The sequence below is a fragment of the Halichoerus grypus genome, chromosome 5 (assembly GCF_964656455.1).
Source record: "Halichoerus grypus chromosome 5, mHalGry1.hap1.1, whole genome shotgun sequence".
NCBI lineage: Eukaryota > Metazoa > Chordata > Mammalia > Carnivora > Phocidae > Halichoerus > Halichoerus grypus.
This window is the reverse complement of record NC_135716.1, coordinates 169,270,505-169,290,114: the sequence shown is the minus strand read 5'-3', so window position 1 is coordinate 169,290,114 and position 19,610 is coordinate 169,270,505. Positions and strand designations below refer to the sequence as shown.

The 19,610-nt window shown below is 38.8% G+C and overlaps 1 protein-coding gene across 1 annotated transcript in view; it reads left to right on the top strand.

Moving 5' to 3' along the window:
* Positions 1-19,610, top strand: part of CLIC4 (chloride intracellular channel 4) — a 70,445-nt gene that overhangs the window by 29,359 nt on the left and 21,476 nt on the right. Inside the window, exons 2-3 of the mRNA XM_036088994.2 lie at positions 6,411-6,520; positions 17,001-17,126. Of these exons, the coding sequence (XP_035944887.1) occupies positions 6,411-6,520; positions 17,001-17,126 (236 nt within the window). The remainder of the gene's footprint in view (positions 1-6,410; positions 6,521-17,000; positions 17,127-19,610) is intronic.

The following is a 19,610-nucleotide window of genomic DNA, read 5'->3' as shown; positions in this document are numbered from 1 at the left end:
CTCCAGGATCATGACCTGAGCCGAAGGCAGTCGCTTAACCAACTGAGCCACCCAGGTGCCCCTGCATGAAGCATCTTTAAAGTCAAGTAACATTTACTAATTCTTACCATATGCCAGGAGCTGTATGTACCCCAACTGATTTGACCCCCTAATAGCGTGGTGTAGGAAAGTTTCACAGATGTTAAGTAATTTACTAAAGATTACACATTAATAAGTAGTGAGGTCAAGATTCAAATCCATATATGTCTGATTCTAAACCTTGTTGTTTCCTTCATGCTCTGCAGACCCCATAGAAGGATGAGAGCTTATTAAACCTTAGGACTCTTAAATCTTGGTTCTAGCATGTGGTTAGGAAAAGCTCTTAAGAAATGAATAATAGAAACCAGATGACTTTGCCCATTTATCATGTTGTTTTGAGACTTTTTAGGGTAATCTAAATCAAAGCAAGCCATTTTGTGTATTCAGACAGCTAAGTTAGATAGAATCCACACTAAAGGTAAATGAAGCCTTAAAAATTTTTTTTTTTTTTTTTAAGATTTTATTTATTTATTTGACAGACAAAGAACACAAGTAGGCAGAGCGGCAGGCAGAGAGAGAGGGAGAAGCAGGCTCCCCACTGAGCAGGGAGCCCAATGCGGGGCTTGATCCCAGGACCCTGGGATCATGACCTGAGTCGAAGGCAGACACTTAACCGACTGAGCCACCCAGGCGCCCCGAAGCCTTAAAGTTTTTAAGTTTATTCTTTTAGCAGCATGTTGTAGGCATTCCCTGGAAAATGTGTCAAGGAAAATAATTTAATGGTCAGGAGCACATTTTTACCTTCAGATCCCACGCTTGTCTTTCTTACCCTAGTCACCATCACCCCCACCCCCAGTCCCTTAAACCCAAAGAAATAGAGAGGAATGAAGTTCAAGCTCACCTTCTTGGGTGTTTTAAAATGACTATTCTAGCAACTGATTAAACTAGATTTTCTAAGTGAGCCATTCCTTAACCTTGAATTAGTAAAACATTAAAACATTTATGGCATCTACCACTGACCCCTATTCAGCAATGTAGGAGTTAATCTGGCAGTTTCTAATTAAATACTGGTATTAGGCAATTGAGGGATTACAACAGAGGCCTGGAGGGAGAAGGGTGAGGAATAATGAGTGTGTAAGAGAAACCCCACATAGCAAGTTAAACAAAACTACCCCTTTTATAAGAACAAATCTAAAGGAATAGGAAGATTCATCCTTTATCTGGAAATTGGTGGTTATTTCTGTGTCATTGGGATTCTTCAAGTTTTTGCTTTGAGTTTTCTAATTTTTGGGAAAACATTATGGGCATGTATGTTTTTTGTATAATATGAAATCATAATATTAGAACTATATTTCCCAAGTTAAAATCTTTTCTAGTATGTGTATATTTATACTTGTAATTTGTGCCTATATATTTAAAATAGCTTTATTGAGATAGGATTCATATATCATACAATGCATCCATTTAAAGTGTGCAGTTCAGTGGTTTTTATTTTTATTTATTTATTTATTTTTTTTTTTTAAAGATTTTATTTATTTATTTATTTGAGAGAGAGAATGAGAGAGAGAGAGAGCACATGAGAGGGGGGAGGGTCAGAGGGAGAAGCAGACTCCCTGCCGAGCAGGGAGTCCGATGCGGGACTCGATCCTGGGACTCCAGGATCATGACCTGAGCCGAAGGCAGTCGCTTAACCAACTGAGCCACCCAGGCGCCCAGTTCAGTGGTTTTTAGTATATTCACAAAGTTGTACAGCCATCACCACAATCCAATTTTAGAACATTTTTAGTGCTCCAGAAAAAAATCACTGTACTCATTAGCAGTCATTCCTCAACCCTTCTTCCTTCCTGCCCCACAAAAGCCCTAGGTAGGTAACTACTAATCTACTTTCTGTCTCTATGGATTTGCCTATTTTGGACATTTCATATAAATGGAATCATATACTCTGTGTTGTTTTTTTGTGACTGGCTCCTTTCATTTAGCATAATTTTTAAAAATTCATCCGACTTCTAGCATATATCAAGATACCTCATTGCTTTTTATTGTTGAATACTATTCTACTGTATGGATATACCACATTTTCTACATTTTTAATTTTGCTTTCTAAATTTAGTACTTCTGAGAGACTTCTGCTTCTGGGAAGGCAGAGTAGATGAGTTTCTTGGGTTTTTTTGCCCTGATCGATCCCAGACTCAGAGCTAGAGGAGCTGGCAGCTGGAAACACCAACAGGTGCAGACAACACTCTAAGAGAAGTCCACTCTTGCTAGCCAGAGGACCAGGAAAGGGGCAGCCGAGGCTTAAGACAGAAGCCTCAGGCAATAGCTGCTCTACTTCAAACACCACAGGGAAAAACTGACCATACTCTTACCCGTGCCAGCAAAGACCGCGTGGTTAGCCCAGACTTCCACCCTCTGGCGGTGGTCTGTAATTAACAGATCCTTTATTGATCAGCACTGGGTGGTCTTCAGTGGTTTGCCGTTACAAACGGTGCTTCAGTGTTCCTCTCTCTTGTGTCTTTGGGCATCTGTATAAAAGTTTCTACAGAATAAATTTATACATAGGAAATTGTTGGATGAATAGCATAAATGAAGCCTTCAAAAATAACTGTTAGATGGATGACCTCAGTATATGGAAATATATAGGAAGTGTGGTATTTTCAGTCTACTTTTTCTCTGTGCAGAGTGGGTCGTTTCTGTTCTTTCTTCCAGTTCAGGGATTCTTTCCTCTGTTCATTCCATTTGGCAGTTTGGCTGTTGAGCTCAAACTCTGAGCTTTTTTTTTTTGTTATTTTATTTTTTAGTTATAAAATTTCCTTCTGGTTCTTCTTTACATATTCTGTTTCTTTGCTGAGGCTTTCTATGTTTTCACTTGTTTCAAGCTGTTCATAATTGCTCACTGAAGCACTTTTATCATGGCTGCTTTAAAATCTTTGTCAGTAGATTCTAACAGCTCTGTCATCCTGATGGCGACATTATTGATTGCCTTTTTTTCATTCAGTTTCATATGGCTCTCAGTATGACAAGTGAGTTTTGGTCAAAACTTGGACATTTTCATATTGTGTTATGCGACTCTGGATCTTGTTTAAGCTTTGTTTAAACTTCTCTAACACTCAAATAAGACTTCTCTGACGCTGCTCTGGAGGAGGGTGGGAGGGGAGAAGGGCAACGACACTGCCTTGTTGCAGCCACACAGAGAATGAGTAGCTACAGTGGCCTCCGGATACCCCTGGGGCGGCTCCTCATTTCTGCTAGGCGGGGCTGGGGGTTCCAGTTCCCTGTGTAGTCTCCGCTGACATCACCTCTAGCTGATCGTGAGCGTCCTGACTACTGTATACTGGGCCTCCTCTGACCCCCGCCCCCCACAAACCCCCCCGCCCTGAGCGGGAAGGAATAGGACCTCCTTTTCCTGGCTGGCAGGGTAGAAAGCCCTGGCTCTCTCCTTGGCCTTTTTGGACACCATTCTGGCAGGCACATTATAGCCTCTGGAGGGTTGATTGCATTAAATTGAGAATAAAATAATGTAGATCATAAAAAAGTTGTATATCGTGTGATCACATTTTTAAAAGAGAAAAGTAGTATGTACACAGATAATAAAAATCTAGAAGATTAAGCAACTAGCGAATGGTTCAAAGGTAAGGGAACTCTGACCTGCAGGGTTTCAGTTTTTAATTACTTTTAAAATAATGAGTGCACTGTTAGAAGAAATAAAAAGCAAAGTTTTTTTTTTTTTTTAAGGTATACTTTTCTTAGACGCTATGGTTAGATATACCTATGTGTTAATTTTTGTTATAATAAAAAACTGGGTGTAGAATAAAGGTATCCTGATTTTCAGTGTGTAATGCTTTCCACTATACCGGAACATCCTCCTCAGTGGATTGTACCAGTAGGTTATGTTCAGTGTAGTTCATATTGAAGAGCATGCTTTTGATCCTTTACCTTGAATGGAATTTTATTGAAATGTTGAAATGGAACTTTATTATTACAACATGCATTAAAAGAGGAAGTTTTTGACTTATGACTTCTAGAGATCCGAATTTTTCCAGTTCCACTACACTTGATGAAAACATTATCTGGTTATTAGCTCCCAATCTTCTCATGCTATTAAAAGTTCAGAGAAACTTGTACTTGACAATGTTTCTTATTTGAATTGTCATGAGTTTTGGGAGTAGTTAATTAAAATAGCAGTTCTTCAGATCTATCTTGAAGATTACACATACTTTTATTTGTGTGTGCATAAAAGAATAGTTTTATAGGGAGTATGAGATGTGTAATAAGCTTCAGATATGCCTGAGAGAGTACATTTGCTAGAAATTATAGGCAAGGGAGGTGAAAGGAGAGGGGGCATTTGCATCCTGACTAGGTCTTCAGGAAGCGTCCGTGTCCCAAGATTCTCCTGTCTGTACTCTATCTAGCATATGCTCTGCAGACCGTCGTGGGAAATTGTGGTGTGGTATTTTTGATCTGTAGCCAGTTGCTGTTTATCTCCAGCTTGCCTTGGGTTTAATGTCTTTCCAAGTACCTATATGTAACATCTTTATTACAAATTCTTTACCAGTATAATTATTTTAACACTGCTATGACAGGCATCTTGGGAAATTATGGTTCATTTTATAGATTAAACAAGTGGAATAGGACAAAGTGAGTCAGACTTGTTCTTTGTCTACCAAGCTTTACTGCTTTTTCAGTAAGTCTGAAATTTGGTATACGTTTTCTTGTTATATTTCTGCTGTTAAGCATGTTAATACCGGGCGGGGAAAGCAAAAACAAGAATGATAGTAAGATTTGAGTATCTAAGGCCACAACCTTGTGTAAAAATATTAATCATCAGGCTATATAGAAAGATATATCTTAACTTTTTATTATCTGTGGTAAACTCACTTACATGTTATCAGCGTTCTATAGGTGTTGCGATGGCCAGCATCTTCAAAAAAGCAACTTTGAGTACCGGTTTGTTACATTGTATCGTAGGATGACAATACTGTGAACTGGCTTGTACTTTGAAGAAGGAATATCATTCTGACCTTCCCACACCAGTGTCTCTCAGCGTGTTGAGCAGATGTTCTGCTTTGTGATCTCCTTGGGTGCCTATAACAAAGTGAGGATTCCTGGGCCCCACATCTCTGGATATAAGGCCCAGAAATCCTCATTTAAAATGTTTATTTAGGTTATTCTTAATCACATTAAAGTTTAAGAACTAGGCCTTCTTCAGAAAGTCAAGTTTTGTGCAAGTTGCAGTACTAGAAATTAATACGATTCACTCTGGCTACAATTCTGTGTATGTTTCGTTTCTGATAAAGAATGATTTAAAAAGCAAAAAATGAGTTCAGTTGTAACTCTCTCAGGCTGTCTGATTAGGGTAGGGTTCTGGAATCCTCCTTTTATGCCCATTTATTTTGTTGTGTTATGTTTAATCAGGTAACTGCTTTTATTTATTTATTTTTTTACTCCACCCTATTTCCCCATTAGTTTAGGAATTAGTAACTTTACTAATGTAGCATCTTACTGAAATGGCTTCTGAATATTTTGAGAGTTACTTTAGGATAATAAACAGAACTTGAGCCATGCGTCTCTGAATGAGCTGTTGAAAGTTATTTCTGGCTTTCTCCACAGACTTTGTGGTGAAGAAGGCTGTGTTGCTCCCTAGCAAGTGTCAGAATGTTCTCTTCCAGCATGCTGGCTTTCTTGCCCCCACTCCTGTTCTTTGCTTCCCCTGTCCCTCCTTTGTGAACTGGGGGCATACCTGACAGGAGTAAAGATTTGTCCCACCCTGATTTCTAGGAAAATTCTACCTCATCATTGAGCTCAGGGAGGTCGTCAGCTGCTCCATTCATATTAAGTAGGATTGCAGATAGCTTTTATAAAGATACCTTATTATTTTCTTGCTCCTTGAAAGGATGTGTACAGGATATGGGATTTTCATAATGAATATTTTTTTAAATGAGTGGGGGTTGGGGATTATTTAACTCTTTGGAGATAGATACACCTGCAGGTTTCCCCCTTTATGTTGCCTTATAAAGAATACTGTCTCATAGAACAAGAAATTACTTAATATTTAATAAAATTAATTAAAAGCAAATAAATTCAGTGGAATTAGTTACATTTTAAGCACTCATTAGACATATGTCACAAATGACTACTGTATTTCGACAGTGGTAATACAGATCATTTCTACCATTGCAGGAAGTTCTGTAGGACAGTGCTGTAGTAGACTAGCCATTTTTAAGAAGAGAGGGGGGCAAATGAAAGCAGAGTAAGAGACCTGAGTTTCCACCCTTCCTTCTACAATGCAACTTTTCCTGTTTCCTTGAGCCCTTGATTATAAATCAGAAATCGGTCTATCGTTTTAAGTATCACCACTTTGACCCTGTTCTTCAATGTTGATTTCTCTTTCCCAGGCCGGCAGTGATGGTGAAAGCATAGGAAACTGCCCTTTTTCCCAGAGGCTCTTCATGATTCTTTGGCTCAAAGGAGTTGTATTTAGTGTCACAACCGTGGATCTGAAGAGGTAAGACTTTGTTGCAGTTTGAAATCAACTTAAGTTGAGTATATACTGTTTTCAGTTTGAATCTCTCCCCATTTGTCACTTTGCATGCGTATGTTCTCTAAAGGAAATAAATATATTTATTAAATTTCAGCTGATTTGTGGACAAATTTAACTTGTATAAGTATTATGGACAACTCACAGTGTCAGTAAATTGCATTTACTGGCCACTCAGTATTTTTAAGAACTTACTGTATGTTTACCTTTAATTTCAAGAGCAGCACAAGGAGCTAAATTTTCGTGTGGATGCAGGGACATTTTTGACTTTCCAGTGTAAACGTGGAGCTATGAAGAACTTTCTAAGCCGACAACTTCTTGGTTTAAAATGTACTAAACACGTGGTGTATGTAATCTGGATCCTTAAAAACAAGAGTGAGATTTTAGGAGGATGAATACTGCTGTGGTCTATTTCATTTATTCTACTTTTCAGGGAATAATAGGCATTTTCTGTAATACGATTTTAACCATATTTGGTTAAATATAATTGTAAAATAAGAGGGATTATCCGTGGCCCTGTGATTGTTCTTGCTAGTTGAAGAGTGTTTCTAATTTTCTCTCCATAGACCAAAGTGGAGAGGGCTGAGAAGAGCCTGATAAATAGTAAGCTCCTCTGACTCAGGAGCTTCTGTTTTTCCTTAGCAAACAGGTTTGAGGTGAAGAACATTCATACTTAGGGAAAAAGAAGAGACTTAAATCAAGGGTTAAGAACAGTTACACTAACCGAAAATTTAGGATTGGGCAGTGGAAATGTATGCCTCTTGACACAAAGGCGACAACATGGTTTGTTGCTTATTTTTTAAGCATGTCAGTCACGAACAGTGTCCAGGAAAAACTGGACGGGCTGTCACATGATGGGTGGCGGAATTCATGTGTGTTATCCCTCCCGGCATCACCAACTGAGAGTTATCTGGGAGCTGTCATTCAGTTCCCAGTTCTCGGCTGGCATTCCCTGGTTCTGTCAGTTCCTTAAACTTTCTTCTTTACTTACTGCTAGTGCACTTATTTGAGATTTTAGAGACTTAAGGTTTATTTATTGAAAATAAGCTGTGAAGTCTTCCAGGAACCCCTTTAGTTATGTATATGAATGCAGAGGTAAACCTCTGGGGATAGTGAGAGTTCAAACTGCAGGCTCTTTCAAAGATACACCTACCTCATTTTGGACAGAGCTGCCATAAGAATGAAATAATTCATGCGGTTACCCTTCTATTACTGGTTTTTTTTTTTTTTCTTACATGCACTCAAAAAGGAAGTTTCTCAATGTAACTTCTAAAAATAGACCATGCTACCAGGCACACACCCTGTGTCTTAAAATACACGGATTTCTCCTATTCCATTTTTGGCTTTGAGCGAGTGAGTTGACTGCCACGCTTCGAGAAAGCCTTCTTTGAGCAGCTCGACACAGTGCTTGATTGTGGTCCATACAGTGATAGTGCCGTGAACGAGGGGGATCTGGTTCAGGAAAGGAAGTGAACTCAGAATGGCTGTTTCGCTTTTCCTGTACAAGCTCCTGAAGATATTATTTCTGTAAGTTGGTTGATATTTGAGGGCTTGTATATGTTTAAGAGTAATATGCCCTACATGTAAAAAGTGACACATGGGAGGCAGCATGAAAGATTCAGGGCTTCCTAATTAGTCAGTATTACCATCCAAAGAAGATGTCTGTTTATTTTCTAGGGCTTTGTGTAAAATCAACAGAGAGCACTTAAAATTGGAGGCAATATTAGTTTTCTTTAGAAATCTTAGGTCTACGGTACATCTAAAATGTGCTTCTCGAGGGCCATTAAAGGTGTAGAAGTAGTACATGATAATGAATCCCCTCCACCCCCAGGCCCTGGTCATCAGCTTCCCCCTCACAGATACCACTGCATTTGGGTTTGGTCTTTATCCTTCCGGACCTTTTCTATGAATTTAGACACTTATAGTCTTGAGTAAGATTTCAAGAGAGTGAACATGGGCTCAGAAAACTGTTGAAAGATAAAGTTGTCATGGAGGAGTAAAACACTCCGTAGTAAAAAGTACTTTTCATAATCTTAACTTTAAAACTTTAGGTATGACTGTTTTTATAAAACTGTGGGGGAGAAAATGCCTCTAGTGCTTATTTTCTTGTTTTTCCTGGTAATTGCTAATTCCTTGCTGAAGAGGACTGATCGCAGAACCAACCGGTGGAGAGCAATAAGACTCGATTGCGAGCTATTTAGAGGCCCACTCTGTGCTCTGAGGAAATTATTGTTACGTGACATTTCATCCATAAGAACAAGCTGGTTTCTAGTTCTGGCATCTTGTGACACGTTCTCTTTGAATCTCAGTTGGTGTTAATGACTATGCTGGTGGTGTTCATGTGCCCCTGTGAGGCTTGGAACAGTCTCCCATTGCCTGCCTGCCTTAATGCTTTGGTGGGAGTCATTTCTAAACCTCATTTTCTGTTCATGCTGCAGTTGTATTATGGAACTGGTAGATTAAAAAAAAAAAAAATGCCCAGGCTTCAGAAGGAATTTAGGCTTACATCAACCACCATTTAAGCAAAATCTTCAGGTAAATCTAAATGAAAATATTAAAATTTGGGGTATATTTAAAGATGTTATCACATGTCATCAAATGGGGAGCAGTGGAGTAGGGAAAGAGACCTGGTTCTGTGTGGAGAGAGCCCTGTCACTTGTTTCCCTAGAACATTGGGCAAGACGCCTCATCTTTGGAGGTCAGTTACCTCGTTTTTAAATTCACAAAAAAGGAAGGAAAACATTAATATTTCTTCTTCATTGTCTACTATGTGCTAAACACTGTTCGAGGTACTTTTTTACTACTCATCAAACCATTTTCCGACCTTTTGTTGGATAGAATTCATTGTTTTATGTCATACTTCCTGGCTGACAGGTTTGTGGCAGTGATGAAAATCTTTGAAGACTTCTGCTACCTTCATTATGCCTAGAAATTTCTAAATCAGTGATCAGCATCTTTAGAGCACAGATAAGCCTGAGAGGCAGGCAAAGGGAAGAGAAAGAAGAAAGTGTGACAACAGTCATCCCCCCCCACCCCCCGTCTTTCTCTTTGTCTCTATTTCTCTGACTCCCCCCCCCCCCCCCACACACACACATCCATCCCTGAGACGCTGACTTGGATATAGCTGAGTGTCACATACTTGTTAGGTAAGCTTTTCTAGTTTTGAGAAATGATAACTTTAAGAAATTAGCTTTTTATTGTAAAAGTAGTGATATCTGCTATATTATCAGTGAATAAAATCCCTCCTCCGTGGTGTTCTCTGAGAAAATAAATAAATTGGAGAAGACCACTTTTAAAAAATCTGGGAAATGGGGCGCCTGGGTGGCTCAGTGTTAAGCTTCTGCCTTCGGCTCAGGTCATGATCCCAGGGTCCTGGGAGCGAGTCCCGCATCGGGCTCCCTGCTCAGCGGGAGGCCTGCTTCTCCCTCTCCCACTCCCCCTGCTTGTGTTCCTACTCTCACTGTCTCTGTCTCTGTCACATAAATAAATAAAATCTTAAAAAAAAAAAATCTGGGAAATGTATGCTTCCATTTTCCCATTTCCTCCAACGCTGAAACTTCCTCATCCTTTGCATTGTCACAAATGGTTTCCTTCTGCTTCACATGTCAACATACCATTTGTGAGGTATTGTGTAAGACTCACTTAATAACAGCATAAAGTTTTGGAAGCTTATTATGATAGTTTAAACTTTAACAATTTTGTAACCATTTAACATGGAGCCCTGGAGCCATAAAATCTTAAAAGTCCTTTATAAACTCAGAATAAAATCTGATTTCTAAATAGATTCTTCAGCTAATTTGCTTTCCTTATCATGTCTCTGTGGTTCCATCCTTCTGAAAACTGTCTTCAGCAAGCTGAGAGATCAGTTTGGTTTCCAGGTGGTGACAGCGGTGTGAATGACACATACAGAGAGAGACTGAATGGAATGGAACAGGCCAGCCTTGCAGAGAAACCCTCCATTTCCTGCTGTTGGCCAGCCAGGAGAGTACAGACTCCCTTCTTGCCCTTTGTGAGGTTGACTTGAGCTACATGAAGCCCTTATTACCCCTGCAGATCAAGATATGTGTCTCGTAAACACATTCTGAATCACGCGGACACCCCGTGTATGTGTGTGTTTTGAGGGTGAGGGGACAGATACACGGAGAGAGACAGACAGACATGGACAGGCATAGAGAGAGCATGCCTCACGGCCACATCCTTACAGGCTTTTTCAAAATGATTTCGAAGATGATCCTGTTGAGGTCACTAAGAGCTGAATTAGAAAAACATTATTGGTGAATGTTTTTCTAAACCTATCAGTGTAAACTCTAAATTGTGTTAAGAAAATCTCTTAAGAATTATAGAAGCTGTATTTGAAACCTTTTGGTGGGTGCTGTTTTGTTTTAACATGATTGCTCTGCAAATTGACATTAAAGTAGACAAAGGTTTAGCAGTATACCACGTCATGAAAATAAAATCCTTTAACTGGTTGAATTGGGACACATAGACAAATGCTTAGTAACTGGGATCTTGGTGTATATGTTTTGGTGAATCCATGATTCATTCATTCAGTTGGTGACTTTAGTCAGAATATGGCAAACCTAGTGAAGAATAAGTAATAGGAATAAAGTATTCTGAAACAAATAAAGGATTTTTGGTGTTACATTTTTTTTTTCATACTTGCTGTAGAGTGTCCAATATTCTCTTGATTGTGTGGATGACTTTTATGCCTTGAAAATCAGTACCTTCAAAAATAAATCAGTTAAAAATAGAAGTTCTAGGGGCACCTGGGTGGTTCAGTCTGTTGAGCATCTGACTCTTAGTTTTGGCTCAGGTCATGATCTCAATCTTGTGAGCTTGAGCCCAGTATGAAGCCCATGTGGGGCTCCATGCTAAGCAGACTTGAGATTATCTCTCCCATTCCCCACGGCCCCCACCGTGTACACATACACACACTCTCTTTCTCTCTCAAATAAATAAATAAATAAAATCTTTTAAAAAAATATAAGTTCGGGTGCCTGGGTGGCTCAGTCATTAAGCGTCTGCCTTCGGCTTAGGTCATGGTCCCTGGGTCCTGGGATCGAGCCCTACATTGGGCTCTCTGCTCAGCGGGAAGCCTGCTTCTCCCTCTCCCACTCCCCCTGCTTGTGTTCCCTCTTTCGCTTTGTCTCTGTCAAATAAATAAATATCTTTAAAAATATATATATATAAGTTCTACATAGTATTTTTTCCCTCCATTTAGTGGAGTCAGCTAGTTACAAAATAGGTCATCTTTAAGACCCCGCTCCAGGGTCCTATGGCTATACTGTACTCCTTTTATAAGAAGCAGCTGGAGCTGAGCCACCAGCCCAGTGTTCTCCAATTGTTGCAAGTGTACTGAATTAAACTTTAATTGAAGTTAAGCCACTTAAGTTGCTTAAAGTATTAGGTCCCATGAGGTTTCTCCTAGTCCTCCTTTCCCTCTCTGTCTCTTGTATTAGTTGGTTTCTCTTTATTTCCTTTCCTTCAACCAGAAGCAAAAGAATCTTTTTTCATCCACTCTGACAATAAATAAATAAATAAAGACTACTCAGATAAGTAACATTAAAAATAAGAAAACCCCCAAACATTGAAGAGTATTTGTGCTCTTATCTCATGGCATGAATTATATGCACTTTGCTTTTTCTAGGTGTCACTTAAGGAAATGAGTTTGAATGACTCATTGAGTATTTATTGAAGGGCTTTTATGAAATAAACCAAAGATGTCCTGACAGTTTTAGCCATTGCCTGTCTGTTCAGTTTCATTTCTGCCCTACTGCACTTTCTGAAATGTTAAGTTTCTATGCAGCATCTGTAAAATGAGCCTTTGTGGGTCAAACAAAACACCTGAGGCCTTAGGAGTGCCAGGTGAGATTCTGCTTGGCTGATGACTCGATAGATACAGCTTAAGTCACCTCAGTGCTTGCAACTTGAACATTTATTTTGAAGTCTGCTAATCCATTCAGATGCACCCAAGTTTCTTCTGGGATCTACTTTCACTTGGAGTAAGGACCCAGCATGGTTGCCCTTCATCTCAACACTTAATCCTAGAACACAGTTTCATCACCTTTGCTTTTTAAAAATCGATACAGCTTTTCAGTAGAAACAAAATGGAATATTCACTAGTCACTGATATTAGTAGAAAATTGGTAATCATATGCTTGGTTTCACTTTACTTATAAGACTCTTTTTTTTTTTTTTTTAAAGATTTTATTTATTTGAGAGAGAGTGAGAGAGAAAGCACGAGATGGGGGAGGGTCTGAGGGAGAAGCAGACTCCCTGCTGAGCAGAGAGCCCAATATGGGACTTGATCCTGGGACTCCGGGATCATGACCCGAGCTGAAGGCAGACGCTTAACTGACTGAGCCACCCAGGCACCCAATTTACAAGCCTCTGTTAATCAGATTTCTTATTACCAGTCAGTTAATGCTAGATAACGAGTTTTGAACCATCAGACCTCAAGTAGAGTTTAAAACTGCCAGTCTCATCTCCTGCACAATGCTTTGTTAATGTGATCCTGAAAGCAGGCGTGGTTCTCATCCGCACACTTTGGTTTAGCTCATGTTCACACGCCTTATTTGATCTTCACGGGCAAAGCAGGTCTTATATCGCAGCACAGAGCGGGAAATCCGGAGAGGTTGTGATTTCCTTTGTCACATAGCTGGTGGATGGCAGAACTATCCAATTTGGGACTTTAACCAGGTCCTTTTTATTCAGTCTTTGGCTCTTTCTTCTCTACCATGTCAACTCTATCCCTCCCCATTTTTATTTGGAGAGCTAAAAGCTGTCATAATTTATTATAGAATAGCTGTTACTTATTTTGCTGCCCTCCCCCCATGGGTTATTGTAAAGCGTCTATCCTTTCTTCCCCTTTAATAACTCTACCTTGTTCATGAAAAAATTATTTGTAAAACATACAGATGTATGTTATTACTGTACATTTAGGCATTAATGGACTGTTAGTCATAAAAATGTTGATGGGTATGTTTTATAACTTTGGAATGAGAAAAGTCTTATTTATTTATTTTTTTTAAGATTTATTTATTAGAGAGAGTGACAGTGGCAGGGGGAGGGCCAGAGAGAGAGAATCTCCAGCAGACTGCCCACTGAGCTCGGAGCCTGACGCGAGGCTCCATCCCATGACCCGAGTCATGACCAGAGCTGAAACCAAGAATCAGATGCTTAACCAACTGAGCCACCCAGGTGCCCCCCGGCTTTAACTTTAAAATGTTAAAACTTGAAAATAAATTTATGCACCCTGAACTGTTAGGGTTTCTGGACCCTTGGTTATGTACAAGGTCTTCGTGAGTTGAGGAGGAAATAAAGTGTAACTGGGAACATCTGTGAGCTGTGAGTGGGAACGTGAGGGGGACTTGAAGACCAAAGATGGCACGGTCTGGGACCTGTTGGACTTGTTAGTGATCAAAGAACATGTGGTCAGGGTGAGAAGTAAAAAGGACTAACCAAACAAACCAAAGAAATGAAACCTAGAAATGGACTAGTTCTGACCTGGAGTCGAGTACTTACATGAGTTCCAAGAGTCTCATGTGTACATCACTGTTTAAATACACGTGGATCTGGAAGACTTACTCAGCTTTCATGTTTTCCCGTCATTTTGTGCTCAACTTTACCTTCTCAGACAAAGTCTGCTCAGGAGAGGAATCAGAATTGAACATCAAATCAGATTTTGACTTTTAAAAGTCCTCTGTTAGAGCTTAGGTTCTTAATACAAGTTGATAGAAAACATGTCTTATTTTTCTTTGGTTTGGGAGGGAGATGGGCTCTAGAGCTTGGGGGGTCTGAGCTAGAAAATTTGGAATGATCAGATAATTAATAAGCCTTTGTATTTTTGGAATGTAGTCATAGATGAAACACTTTCCAAACCTGAATGGAGTGGAGGGAGAAAAAAAGGGAGAGGGACCGTGAAGGAATATGTGTAAGACCAGGGAAAATTGATAAGCTGGGATGAGTAGAGATTTTGAGGTACACTCTATTTTAAAAAATTCTTTTCAGTGACAAAGTATTTCATCTTCATGATACACTTAGAGATATCCTTTGTTCAAATTCTGTGCATTTATGTTAGGGAATGAAGGAAGGGCTATAATAATAGGTAGGGGAAAAGTTCTTTGAAGCAATTTTATAGTGCTTTTTTTAAGTTTTAAGTTTTTTAAAGTTTATCTTTTTAATTATGAAAGTTTTCAAACATACACAAGAATAGAATAAACTTCCCCCTAACTTCAACTCCGTTATTGAGATTTTACCCATTTGCTTTGTCCCTTTTTTTCTTCTTTTTATCCCTCCTGTTATGTTTTAAAGCAAATCCCGGGAATCCTGTCATTTCAACCCTCCATACTTCACTGTATATCTCCAAACAGTACTTACATTTTCTTACCCAACCACCCTGCCGTTGTCATGTCTAGTCCCCAGCATACGATCCGATCTCCCTAGTTATCTCCAAAATATCTTTTTTTCTTTGCCTGGTTTGTTCAAGTCACGATCCAAACAAATTCTACTCATTATATGTGGTTGTTATGTCTCTTAAATTTTTCTTAATCTACAACAGTCCCTTCCAGCCACCATTTTTGCCTTTTTTCCCTCATGCCATTGACTAGAAATCCATTCTGTTGAACTGTAGAGTGTCCCGAATTCTGTATTGGCTGATTGCTTCTTTGTGGTATCATTTAACTTTGTCCTGCATCTCCTCAAGTTTCTTGTAAATGAACTTTTTGGTCTCAGAACTCCTTTATACTCTTAAATTATTGAGGACCTCAAAGAGCTTTCAGTTATGTGGGTTATATCTATCAACTTTACTGTATTAGAAATTAAAGCTGAGAAATTAAAACATATTTACTAGTTAGAACAATCGTGAACCTATTATTTGTTATCACAGAAATATGTTTTTAATTAAAACTATATTTTCCAAAACAAAATTAGAAGAGTGGTGTTGTTTTACATTTTGGCACATCTCATATGTCTGTCTTAATAGAAGACAGATTCTCATGTCTGTCTCTGTATACAACACTTTGTAATACCACACAACAAGTAGCCTATGGAAAACTCTACTATACAGGCATGAGAGAATGAGGGTGGAAAAAGTAAGTGATGTCTTAGTATTATGAGAATGGTTTTGACTTCATGGACCACCCGGTGAAAGGGTCCCCTAGATCATACTTTGAGACACAGCTGCCTTAAGAGGCTTGATTCTAGATTCAGGTTAAACTTCTTTGGTAAGAATATTTCATAGATGGTGATGTATGCTTTGTATTTTATCATTAGGATATATGCTATCTGGTCATTATTATTGATCCTAGGATTCACTGATGGGCTTAGGTGAGCCATTTTGCTTTTTAATAGAGTGGTACCAATGTTCCATGCTATTAGTAGTTGTAAGTATCCACTTTCACCATCTTTATCACTGTTCTGTGTATTTTCAGTTTTTCCTAATTAATAGGAGAGAGATGTCATCATAGTTTACACTTGAATTTCTTTGGTAATTTTTTTTTTTTTTACATTTTTCTGTGTGTTCATTTATTTTATCTATTGTGTATCAATTTCTTTTGGCTCCTATCTGTTTGACTTGATGGCTTTTTAATGAATTTGCACAAAATTCTTAATCTAATATGTATTTGAGCCTTTCTTATTCACTGTAATATTTTGCCCTTTCTGTGTTGTGTCTTACCTTTGGTTATGCTCTGTTTTATATACTGAAGTCATTTTGACTGGTGATCTTTTTCCTTGTTGAGTGTGGACTTCTAGGAAAATGGAAAATTGGTAGCAGCTGAATTTGGAATCTCATGGTTAGGACTGTAGGAATCAGCGGCTCTTATTCCTTATTAAAAAAAAAAAAAAGAGGAAGACCTAGAGAAGTTATGGTTTACTCATCTTTACACAATGAGTTGGTGCTAGAGTTGAGACTAGAGACTGTTTCCTTTCAATTCTACCACCATTTCTAATAAGCACTTCAGGTGAACTTGGAATAAGAATGGGGGACTTTGTCTTTTGGTTAGAATCAGAGATTCCTGATTTTCTTATCATGAATTTTGTGCTTTGGGAAGGTTTGCTTCTCCATAGAATAGTATTGCAACTGTTTAAATAGTGGAAAAAAATACTACTTCTCTTTTCTCTTCTCTTCTCTTCTCTTCTCTTCTCTTCTCTTCTCTTCTCTTCTCTTCTCTTCTCTTTTTTCTTTCGAGAGCAAGTGCGAGCTGGAGCAGGCTCCACGCCCAGCATGGAGCCCGATGTGGGGCTCCATCTCACAACCCTGAGATCATGACCTGAGCTGAAATCAAGAGTCAGATGCTTAACTGACCGAGCCACCTTGGCGCCCCCCAAAATACTAATTCTTACTCATTTTTATATATGTAAACATTTAAAACCACTCTGAGTATTTAAAGTATTGTTGCCTTCCCAGAGTTAAAAATGACCCAATTTTGACTGTTTTGCCTAACAGGAAGCCTGCAGACCTGCAGAACTTGGCTCCTGGGACCCACCCACCATTTATAACTTTCAACAATGAAGTCAAAACGGATGTAAATAAGATTGAAGAATTTCTTGAAGAAGTCTTATGCCCTCCCAAGTGAGTATCAAGGAAAATATGCATGAAAATATTGCCATCTCTTTAAAGCTTGGTCTTTTCTGGCCTTTAAAGATCTTTCTCTGGATGATACTGGAGTTAAATTCATTCAGCATTAAGTTGCAGTGATTAGGGCTTCTCTTCATTCATTATAATTAATGCTATAATTAATGCTACACAGATGTCAGAACTGCCTTCTGGCTAGGCCAATGAGCATAGGTAGGAATGTGATTAAGCTATAGAGTATACATTGAAAGTAGGTTTGGGACGTGGGCGCTAGGTTAGGAAAGACTGATTATTTGAGGGGAATTGGTCCCAAACTGAGAGAGAAGTTTAGGGAAGAGAAGGGATGAGGAGAGACAGGTTCAGACTGAACCCAGCCAGAATCTCTAAGCAGGTTGCTGGGGGGTTTCTTATCAGGCCATTTTAAAGGTAATTGTCTGAAGCTATCACCCAAGGGAATTGACTTTTTAGACTGTGTCCTTGGGATTCAGGTTTTCTTTATGTATTTCTCTGAAGTGTTCTAGATTCCCAGGTCCTGCACATTAGTCCACATAGTTAATGATTTTAAGGTACTCAACTATTTCCAATAACGTGAGGTACAGGTGAGGGATAGATGGACTATAATGACAGTTACCTGAATTACAAATGTGCAGTTTTGCATCATACTGTAATCTTGGCATAGGTTCAGTGCGTTTCGGATTGCTTTAGGCTTTTCTGGCTTCATTATCCTGAAAACTGAAATGTTTTTCTTCTGGCCCAAGCCTTTCTTGCTAGTTGATTTGACTTTTACTCTCCATATCCAGATAAATTTCCCAGGAATGGGATTATTGGGTCAGAGAGTTCTAAAATAATCGGTTACTCAGAGTTCACTCATTCATTTGTTCTGCAGTTACTAGGCAACAAAGCCTTACGAATAAGGTAGTGAATAAAACATCATTCCTATCCTCAGGAAACACAGTCCAGTATGGATGGAGAGGTCGTGGTGGTGGTGAGGGAAAGTGAGTGGAACCAGGAAAGGCTTTAAAAAAGAGAGAACACTTGGATTCAGCTTTAATTTACAAAAAGTGGCATCTCACAGGTGAATGAAAGAACGATGGGCATTCCAGGCTTTCTTCAACTGTAGGAACAATTGTAATTATTCCTTCTTGCTGTTTTTCTCAGAGGTAATGGACATGAAGATAATGGTAGAACTAATATCAAAATATTCTGGTTTCTTGCAGCCTCTATAAGACATATCATAGCTTTCTTAATTGGACCTTGAAAATGAACATTTTCTTCCTTCTTTTTTTTTAATATTTTATTTTTAAGTAATCTCTATACCCACTGTGGAGCTCAAACTTACAACCCTGAGATCAAGAGTTGCACGCTCCACCAACTGAGCCAGTCAGGCACTCCCAAAATAAACATTTTCACTTTGCTTTTTATGTATAGAAATTTCAGCTTGATTTTGTTTGGGCATATTCATAGAGATACTCTAACCAGAGATGGTCTTTTCTTTCAGTTTAAATAATTTAATTTAAAACTTGGAGATCTTTCAGTTCTAAAGGGTTCACAGTGTGCTAAATTCTCTCTAAGGGTATTTTCCTTGTGCTTTTTTTAAATTTTATTTTATTTTATTTTATTTTATTTTATTTTATTTTATCATGCTAAGTGTGCTCTTTAATCCCCATCCCTATTTCCATTATTTTCCTTGTTTTTCTGTTGTAGTTTATATTCTGAAGAGAGTTTCTAAATAAAGTTTTAAAATTTCACTTTGTTTATAGAAGGGAGTATTTTTGATGTTGCAGATGCCTCTGCTGTTATTAACTAACATTCAAGTGCTAATTATGTGCTATGCACTGTACATTGTGGATTATTTTGTGGATTATCTCACTCCTCTCCAAGACTTTGTGGAGAAACTGAAGACGAGGAATCTAAATAACTTGTCCTGGTTTTATAGTTACTGGTGACGGAGCTGGCGTACTTCAAAGCCAGGCCTATAGGACTTCAAAAACCCATGTCTCTTCTATTTTCCTCCTTCTCTTTTTCATTTTGTTGAGTTTGACTTTCACAAAAGAGGTGACATGTAAGTCTTTAATTGGGATTGTGCTTTAGTGAGTGTAAAGTTGCAGGCTGGCTCAAGCTTGGAGGAAAGGCAGGAGAGAAATCAAAGAGAGTTTCCTGTGATGAGCAAGTGGGACTGAAGGGGGCTGTCAAACTAAATTTAATGAATCCTTTTTAAGAAATAGGTGAGGCTTAACTTCTGATGAGTTTTTCTTTCTTTCTTTCTTTTTTTTTTTTTGAGAGTGCATGCCTATGTGCGTGTGCAAGTGTGGGGGGGAGGGGCAGAGAGAGAGAATCTCAAGCAGACTCCCCACTGAGCACAGAGCCTGACTCAGGGCTCAATCTCAACACCTTGAGTTCGAGGCCTGAGCCAAAATCAAGAGTCAAACGCTTAACCGACTGAGCCACCCAGGCGCCCCCGGATGAGTTTTTATTTCTGTG